The sequence below is a fragment of the Penaeus japonicus genome, unplaced genomic scaffold (genome assembly GCF_977035675.1).
Source record: "Penaeus japonicus unplaced genomic scaffold, GWHDUDI00000001_assembly GWHDUDI00000010, whole genome shotgun sequence".
In the NCBI taxonomy this organism is placed as follows: domain Eukaryota; kingdom Metazoa; phylum Arthropoda; class Malacostraca; order Decapoda; family Penaeidae; genus Penaeus; species Penaeus japonicus.
Genome location: NW_028234412.1, coordinates 39335849 through 39345848, shown reverse-complemented (window position 1 = coordinate 39345848; position 10000 = coordinate 39335849). Strand labels below are relative to the sequence as shown.

The following is a 10000-nucleotide window of genomic DNA, read 5'->3' as shown; positions in this document are numbered from 1 at the left end:
TTAGTTTACAAAATATGTTTAAGCATATGAATCATTTGATGCATGGAAAATACTCTTTATATTTGTAAGGTCTGGTGCAAAGGTTTTAGCTTTCAGGTATGGTAACCTTAGCTCAGTTATCTTCTTCATGTAAGGACAGTTGTGTATCCAAAATAAAGGGAGGATAAAGATTGTAAGAAAGTTACTCCACAGCAGTACATTCCTCAATTATCCCCCCCCCCCCCTCTAGTGAGAAGGTAAAGCAATAAAGTGATAAGCTATTTGAGAAATAATTTGTATTATGGGGCCTGTGCCAAAAATTGGGACTAACATGAAGTGCTTGGACAGCAGATGAAAGACCACAGGTGAAGACTCTGAAAAACAACCCATGCATCCAGATTGTTTCCAAGGAGATGGGAATATGTTTGATAAGGAGTGCAGGTAGCATGATGGAAAACCCTTTGGAGAGAGATATCAAGAATAGTCTCAAAATAACTGACCTCATTGCCTGAGCAACCCTGGTGAACTCCTCCTTGATGACATGCCATTCATAGGGTACAGACTCAGGGGATACTGCTTGACAACAGCCAGGTAATGGATGCAGGTAGGGAAGAGCATAAGATCAGAGGATCCAGATATGGCACAGGGGGTATGGAAAGGGAATTGGGTATGATCTCTTGTCTTAACCCATCCACAACGGGGGAATTCTAGCCTTGAATGTCACAATGCTGGGGCGTTCGAATGATTAGGCCTAAATCAATTGAATGGCTGGCACAATACTGTGCCGCCCGGCCACTGGGCTTTTGAATGAGCGGTACAGTACTGTACCACCCGTCCAGAGTGGGTTAATTGTACAGTGCAGAGCAGTGATAGTAGGCTTGGGTGAGTGGATGAAGTGGCCATTCCATGGAAGCTCATCAGGAAAATGCAACCAAGAGACCTTTGGTCAAAAACACAGCTTTACAGTGGAGATATAACTGCAATATATGACATATTTATTCTATAGACTAAAAGGTTAAGACATATACAATGGTGATAAGTGCATCACACCCCTCACCAAGTCAAAGGAAAAGAGATGGTAAGGTAGATTCAAGCAAAAATGAGAATGCATGAGGCCTCCAGAACATGATGAATGGGTGAGAAATCTACTGGCACAACCCAAAGTGAGGTATGTTGAGCTACTCCTCTCAGTCTTGCTGTGGAACAGGGAAACATGTGTAACAGAAACCTCCACTCAGCTTCTGTGTCAGTAAATTTTGTGGAGAGGCTTAAAGCTGCATCAGGCATTGTGGACAGGCAAGTACTGCCTGCCATTTGATCCTCCACAGTGAGTTGTGGTCAAGGGAGCCTTTCGTACCACTTAGCATCCATCTCAGATAGAAGAAGGCCACAGTCTGTGAGCACTCCTGGCTCCAGCAGCAGTGAAGGCATCCAATAAAACAAAGAGTTCTTGTAAATTCCAGCCCAACCTGCTACCTTCCAAGCAAATAAAGGTAGAACCAACAACAGCACCTGGAGTTGTGCTATAAACTACCCAGACCTGGACAGGACTACATTGGTGTGGTGCTTACTGCCTACTTTGTTTGAGTATGCACAATGACTAGCAAGACGATGACAGTAGCAACATAGAGTAGTTATGGGCCTTGCTACCCAAAGTAGAGCCATACCATAAATAACTGGCTTGTTGAGGGATGCACTGTCACAAACTGAATATTATCAATTTGTATCATATGTAGGGGTACACCACAACTAGCTTGCTTGTAGAGAGCTGTATTGCCACAGGGACCACCATCCTACCCATCCTAAGGTGCTCATTATGACTAGCTTGCTCTTTGAGGGCTGGATTGGCACAAATTACTTGGCCTCTCTATCACCTCCACCACCTTAAGATGTGGAAGAACCAAAAAAGGACTCACAGAGAATATACTTACAAGACAGAGCAAACAGCACAGTATCTGTACTTCAAGGGAAATTTCTAGGTCATATTTGGGGACAACTGATGGGAGAAAAGGAGGAGGGATTAGGACTCGAGGGGTGACAGGGTTATTTATCATGTTATTTTTTGTCTTGCTTGTTTTTTGGATGGGCTTTCAATAAGGTTATCATACCTGAACACTATCACCAGACCTTGAAGGTCATAAAGACAAGTGATTTATGAAAATATGTTCTAGCAAGCATTCCTAACAAAGTCAGATGCATGTTGCTAACACATTGTTTTCTTTTGTTTAAGCAGTAACAAGACAAGTTCTGCAGACCTGTTAGGACTAAATCTTACCTTTGTTGGGAGCACTGGGACCAGTGATAGCAGTCCAAGAGGGGTTCTAGCAACTAGCAATGTTGGGGACTCTGCTCTCAACAGACCCATGTCCCCAGCATCTAATGCATTAACAGGTTGGTAATGTGTTAACAGGTTAGCTAACTTACATATCTGCTTGCAGCTGTCACTCAAAAGTCATATGAGGCAATTATTCTGTTGCCACATCCTTATGATTATACTGTTTGTTTAAAGTGTTTTATTCATTTTAAATTTCGTGTTAATCTGATACCTGTACCATATATCATATAATGTATAGCATAAAGTTGCAACATATATCATATGAGGGGAGCTGTTCTTCATTTGGCAAGCTACATATTATATGACAGAAGCAAATAACAGATGATTGAAGTAACTGCAGTGATGAACAGTGAAAAATTCAAAATTAAGTGATAGTGGAAGGAAGGCTTTTTCCCCAATGTATTTGCTTTAGTTCTTTCTTCCTTGCCTTTTTCTTATATTTTTCTTTGAAAATGTGTTGGGCACTTAGATTGCACGTGGGATAGTAAGCCATAAAATCTAATTGTGCAGTTGTCAGGTTGATCATGGGGTTTTCACTTACGTTCTTAGGTTTTCAGGCTTAAAGAAAGTTGATCAGCGTATGCATTTATTTAAATGTAGAACAAGATCTTTTGACAGAAAGTGATTATGTTGCCACCAGCACTTTTAGTGATACTTGGTTTTAGAAAATTGAATAGAAGGTGTTTTGAATAACCTTGATATACATTTTGGTCATTTAACAGCCACTACCAAAATACCCTCTTGCTTAACTAACTACATAAGCCAGCCTTTCTACAAGCCTACCACTTATATAACTATTTCAGCTCAACTTGTGTAGTTTGTTTACCCACCAATCTTTGCTAGAGCTCTCATTTCTTCATGAAATAAGATAGTCTTTGGTAATACAAGCTCAAAAACGAATGTGGAACTGTTATTCTACACCATTTACTTATTAGAATAGCAGCAGATGAAAACATGGAAGGAAAGTTAGGAAAGAACTCTACATGAGGCGTGTATTTCAGGTCTTTCATCGCCAGCACCCTCTGTTAGCTCCATAACGTCTCCTGTGCTGGCTCCACCCCCACGCGCTGATAGATATGCTGGTAAGTTTCTCTCGCATTAATCTAGTATGAAGATTTATGCATTTATCCTTGAATAAGGATATTCTTATACATTGATATTAGGCTCAATTGATATTATTAGTTACATGTTAACACTTTACAAACATCTAAAGTTATTGATTAAGTGTAAATGAAAGTCACACTGAAAGAGTAAAATTTTTGTTCATAATGCAGAAAAGGTGTGTGTGTGTGTGTGTGTATATATATATATATATATATATATATATATATATATATATATATATATATATATATATATATATATATATATGTGTGTGTGTGTGTGTGTGTTTGTATGTTTGTATGTTTGTATGTTTGTCTAGATATGAAAGAGAAGACTAGGTATTGTCAATTGGTAAATTGAACACACTTGAACGCATTTCTCTATTTTTCAATAATATGTGTTGGCATTACCTATACACAGTAATTATGTATGAAATATAGTGAGCATTTAGAATATATGTATACTAAATTCTGTGTTCTTGCCATGCTCTTGAAGGAACATCAAAAGGTTAGTGATCAATAGTTTTTTCTGAAATATAAATAGGTCTGTTAGCCATGGAGCAAAACTGAGAGTGTTTCTGTGTGCATATATGTATGAGTACACATAATGTGCATTTTTCATGACTGCATTCGTATTAATATTTTAATATATTATTAGTAAGATAATAATGTTTGCCATTGTGTTACAGAGCTCAGTGAAATTCTTAATGAAGTGGAAGGGGATGCACCACCCGCCCTTCCTCCAAGAACAGGTGGAGGCTCGTCTAGCCGGGGATCCACGCCAACTCCAACGATGGCAATTCCGCGACCACCGTCAAGAAAAGCACTGGAGGTATTTGGCCTTGGCAGTATATTTAATGACATAACAATTCATACCTTTTGTAGGGTTTAACATTTATTTAACTGATACAAAAGCTGCACCAAAAGAGCATATCTGGATAAAGGAATGATATGTGATAGGTCACTTCACTTGTTTTGTATTCAGCTAGGTATTTTCTCTTCCATAAAGATATTTGATTTGCTCTACTGATATTTCAGGGGCCATCTCCGCGGGGACGCCAAAGTCCTGCAACAGTATCTGGGCTTTCTCGAGCGGAATCGGTGTCTAGTTTAGAATTCCGGACCTCCAGCATGATGGGAACATCTCGAGGGCCGTCTCCCCTTACGATCGGACTCTCGGACACCATACCCATTGCTGTTGCATTCCAAGAGCTCTGCCATGCCTATTTTAGAGGCAGTGATGAGTCCAAGTGAGCAGAAAATGTTGAAAGTTATTGGTTTTGCCATTTGGAAGATGTTGCAAGCATCCCTCATTGGCTGGCAATGTAATTTTTTTTACAACTTTATTTGTTTCAACAGGTGTCAGGTGAAAGTTACAGGAGAAATGATGGTCTCCTTCCCAGCTGGTATTGTTGGTGTTTTGGCCAATAACCCATCGCCTGCTCAGCTGTCATTCAGGGTTAATAATTTTACCAGAATTACAAACGTTCTACCCAACAAACAACTTATTATCGTGTAAGTATTTATCATCTGTTGTTGTTATTATGATCGGCAATATATGGGTGAATACTAGCATACATACACAAAAACATACAGATGTGTAAAGTACACTCATGAGTGTGCATACTTACTCACACACACAAAAATATGATTCACACACATACACAAATAAACATATATATGGATGGTTACATATATAAACATACACACATGGATATTCACACTTATATGCACATACATTCACATATGCATGCACATACAAATACAAACACATATTTATATTTTCATACACACACAAACAGATGAGTGTACATGTATAAATAAATAGGTTTATGTTTCCTTAATGCAAATAATGTTTTGTTCATGTGAATATCAGTAGATAAAATATACACCAACTGTATTACAAATGAGATAACCTTTCTTGATACTTTTACAGAAGATTTAGATATTAATTCATTCCTTTTATCGTATATCAAGAGACACAGAACAAACAACAGAAGAATGTGGTGCATTTGACTTCAACATGCCTGCACTCACCGCTCTTTTAAGAAAGCAAGCAGAAAATAACCCTTCAGCTTCATATTTTAATGTGGACATGATCAAGTACCAGGTTTGTTGTTAAGTTTGTGTTTTCTGTATTATTAACTCTCAAAGAGCGAAATTATTCTGTGTGAATATTATGATTTATTTATTTATACGCTTCCTGATTGGTGGTTCTGTTGCCTACCTATTGTAAATTATACATTTAATACTTGGGATATTAATGCTGATCCTATTTCTATGCATTTTTCAAAGGTTAGGTATGACTATTGCCCGGGAAAGCAATACTTGTAGAAGAATTCACCGGTATGAACAAAACAAGTACGAGTTTTTTGCAGTTACAGATCTAAAAGTCTCGCACGTTTTTCAGGTTAATACTGGAAGTGGGGCTCAATCATCTCCGCTGCAATTAGTTTCGTATTGGAAGTGCGAAGACTCCCACACTGATCTGCGAATAGACTACAAGTATAATCCTCATGCCATTGCGTCACCATCTCCATTGCTCAATCTGAACATTATGGTGCCTGTGGATGGTGTAGTTTCCAACATGCAGTCCAAACCTTCAGGACAGTGGTAAGCCAATTTTATTCATATATTTCTAAAGTTTGTTGACTCTTGCCTCTTTCTATTTGTGATCGTAATGCACACAGGACTTTACTTTTATCACATTATAGAAAGATGTTAACGTGCAATATTTTTGCGCTATTTTCCTTTTTATTATATGTATGTGTTACATGTAAGATGCACACAGTCTCAGTTTAGTTAGAAAGTAACATGATTTTGATGTATTTCACACAAAAAATTGGACCCAAATATGCAGGTCAGCATGGCTATGCAGAACTTAACAACTGTGGCTATAAGCTATGATTTTATACTCCTATACTCCCTAATTCTTATATAATTAAATTATTCTGCTTCAGTAATTTTACATGTAATGATTTCTCTCTTATTAGTACTTATTAGTACTTGTTTATATGTATACATTATATGGTATTGTATAGTTCAGTTGAAAGGAAAATTTGACAGGAGTTATTTATATAACAAACTCTTTTTTCTATTCTTCATGTAATTGATGATTTTATCCATACAGGTTAAAAGACCAGCAGAAAGCTATGTGGAAGATAACAGAGTTGTCCCAGAACTCGACAGGTGGAGGAGTCGGGTCCCTGAGAGCCAAGTTTGAGGTAGCAGCTGGCCCATCCACACCAGCCACTGTCTCGACTCAATTCAACTGTGAAGGGACAACTGTATCGGGATTGGAATTCGGTCTCTTTGGCTCAGGGTATCGAGTTTCGCTTATTAAGAAGAGATTTGTCTCAGGTGTGTTTCTTGTTCATATTTATCACAGAATGATTTTATGATCCTTCTCTTTTTTTCTTTTTTTCTTTTTTCTTTTTTCTTTTTTTTGTGTGTGTGTGTGTGTGTGTGTGTGTGTGTGTGTGTGTGTGTGTGTGTGTGTGTGTGTGTGTGTGTGTGTGTGTGTGTGCGCGCGCGTGTGTATCTCTGTGTATAGTTGAAATTCTCTGTCTGCTAGGTCTTTGGTCTATTTAGCAGCCACCATGTTAGCTGACATCTAGATCTATACAACTGTATGTATACATTGGATTCCATACAATTAAAGTGAGATTAGCAGATATCCTGAGAGAGTGGCAGCAACAGCAAAATAAGAACAGACTTTGAAAGAGACATTGTTCAGTCCTTAATTTTGTGTCTTTATATCTCTATTTTTATTATAAATATTGCATACAAATATATATGTATAAATATATATATATGTGTGTGTCTGTGTCTGTAAGATTTCACATTCTTTGATTTTAATTAATTGCATTTTTATTTGCAGGCAAATACATCTGTGATGCAGATGCTGTGTTAAGACTACGATATGGCTCGATCCCTAGTTAGTATTATAAAATATAGATATAGACATTAAGTTTTATTGAATGAAAGATTATGATAAATGCAAGGAGTGTAATGTACAGCATTTGGTGACATACTACATATGGTAGAAATAGCTAAAGTGGGACAGTATCTCTGACTTTGATGTGATTATGTGTCTTTACAACACTCTGCCTCATATTCTTGTACTTTTCTCACCTATTCATGTCCTTCAGGTCACTCTGTAAGTAAAACCAGTTACAGAATAATGGAACCCAGTAGAAATAAAGGTTAGCATATAGAAAAGAAGTGCATTCTTGGAAATAATGCTTGCTAATGTATTCTGCTAAAGAGTGTTTTTTTTTTTGTTTTTTTCTTTTTCTTTTTCTTTTTTTTTTTTGTGTTTTTCATGTATAATTATTATTATTATTATTGTTATTGTCTTTTATGATTTCTTAAAATAGTTTCTAACAATATCCCAAGAAATCTAGTTACAAAATGGGTCAGCTTGTTCAAAATGTACCAAAAGGTTGTCCATGTTTGGATTGGCGTCGTGCCAGGTTTAAGAAAGGCTTCCTAAAGGGGTGCACAGGTGGTAGTAATGATGCGCGAGGTAATGTCCACCTAAAGGATCCTATGTACTGTGTTCTAGAAGCCCTTAGATCTTCTTCATCAAGAAAATAGTGATCTCGTTTGGATGAAGTGTACAGCATGTAGTACAGTTATTGAGATTCAAAAGCTGAAGGCGTTGTTATTCTTCAAAGGATTTTCATTTATTACTGATTCTCTTCTCAGGAAGATAAAAAGTTTCAGTGATTTGTGAGATGATTTTTTCGTGGAAATGCCTGGTCATATTCTGAATTAATCTAAAAGTTTAATACTATCAAGGTATATTTTCATTGATTTTGAATATAGTATACTGATTTTTTTTTTTTTCATAGATATTTCAATCTTTCATTTTATCCAGCCGCAAAGGATATACATAAGAATTAATTTTGTTAAGAAGGTAAACTTTAAAAAAAAAAAAAAAAAAAGGCATCATGATTTAGAAGTCTAGATTTCTCACATGGCTAATACTTTCAAAAATTGTTTGTCGAACGCATTTTATCAGTAGACCCCGTTAATAATATTATTCCTTGACGATAGAGCATATTGAAAGAGACCTTATTGCAAGCTGAATTTATGACGTAGACTATTAGGATTCCTCACCGGTCTCCTTTGTTTCATATATCGTATGATGAACAGGCACATTTGCACGCCCTCGGAAAGAGTCGAGTTGCAGTCACATTTCTCATGGAACTTAGTCGTTTAGCCCAGCGACGAGACGACCCCGAAGGAAATGAGTCTTGGGTCGCCACTTCTCCTTGCTCCGAGTGGTAAATCACATTCTTTTATAGTGTGGATTATGAGTATTAGAGGAAAGACTAATTTGATAGTGTGATAAAAGATTGAGCACTATGTAAAATTTGCCCCCTTGCAATTTTTTATGGAGTTGTTTTGCACCCTCGGTATTTGAAGCTTACGGTACACTCGAGACAGAATGGGGATCTTGCGTGGGAGTTTATAGACACTTGACAAGCTATTCTTCATTATCAGTACTTCTTTTTTTTTTTCTTCTTCTTCTAATGTTGTTGTGAGTATCATTCATTTATCATTATTATATTGATTATGATTATTATTTTTGTAGGAATCATAATGATATGGTTATTATTGTTTTTATTATTGTCATTATTGTCATTGAAATCATAGTATCATCATTGATGATACTGTTGTCATATTTTATTATTATTGTTATTATTATTATTATTATTGTCATCGTCATCATCATTATTACAATCATTATTGATACGATAATTGTTATTATTATTATTATTATTATTATTATTGATATTGCTATTACTGTTATTGTTATTATTTTGATTTTGTTATTATTATTATGATTTTTTTTTCTTTTATTTTGGTAGAAAATCTGATGTTTTTCATTTGAACTTTGTTTTTTTATATATCAAAATGATATAATCTAGGAGAGACATCTGTGTCATATATTATATTCTTTATTATATTTTGAATTTGTTATTGTTTTTTCCTACTTCTACTACTTATTATTGACTTTTTTATCACCACTAATGTCTCCTCTAACGTTTGTATCATAAGTTTTGTTTTATAATGAATATATATCCATTCCACTTCATGCAAAAATACATGTACATATGATGGCGAATGGAAATTATTTTGTAAATATATGTATATCTAAATCATCACTTTTTTCAGCTGAATAGGAAGTATATGCGTTGATTAGACTTTTAGTGATTTGGTTTCCAAGTTGATTGTGCTTGATCTTTCACAGGATTTAGTGTTATCTATGTACAAAAAGTGTTAGTTCAAGCCCTAAGAACCTCACTGATGCCTAGTGAGATATACCAAAGCTGTCGAACAAAACGTGTTCCTGTATTGTAAGTGGTGTTTTCGCAATGCCTTCGTGGAGGAATAGCGTTGGGAATTATGAATGGCTTACAGTCGTAATTGTCATACGAGAGAGTTGCACGGAAAGACTGCAAAAGCTGTAATTATGGCTAGTCAGCAATGCTGTTCCTTCATATTATATATACAGGCCTGTTTAAAAAGTTGTTTTATTTATTTTTTTCTAAGGATTATGATAAATTATAGA

The 10000-nt window shown here is 36.0% G+C and overlaps 1 protein-coding gene across 9 annotated transcripts in view; it reads left to right on the top strand.

Moving 5' to 3' along the window:
- LOC122258814 (F-BAR domain only protein 2) overlaps window positions 1-10000 on the top strand; it is a 65156-nt gene that overhangs the window by 54207 nt on the left and 949 nt on the right. For 5 of the 9 annotated variants that reach the window (XM_086541352.1, XM_086541350.1, XM_086541347.1 and 2 more), the window contains 9 exons: window positions 2213-2370; window positions 3316-3396; window positions 4107-4249; window positions 4456-4667; window positions 4777-4932; window positions 5395-5527; window positions 5828-6030; window positions 6548-6777; window positions 7298-10000. The exon at window positions 7298-10000 is cut by the window's right edge and continues 949 nt beyond it. In XM_086541352.1, coding sequence (XP_086397478.1) covers window positions 2213-2370; window positions 3316-3396; window positions 4107-4249; window positions 4456-4667; window positions 4777-4932; window positions 5395-5527; window positions 5828-6030; window positions 6548-6777; window positions 7298-7359 — 1378 coding nt within the window. In that variant the 3' untranslated portion in view covers window positions 7360-10000. Of the gene's footprint in view, window positions 1-2209; window positions 2371-3315; window positions 3397-4106; window positions 4250-4455; window positions 4668-4776; window positions 4933-5394; window positions 5528-5827; window positions 6031-6547; window positions 6778-7297 lie in introns of all 9 variants that reach the window. The other 4 variants (XM_086541349.1, XM_086541346.1, XM_086541345.1 and 1 more) reach the window with 1 other exon arrangement.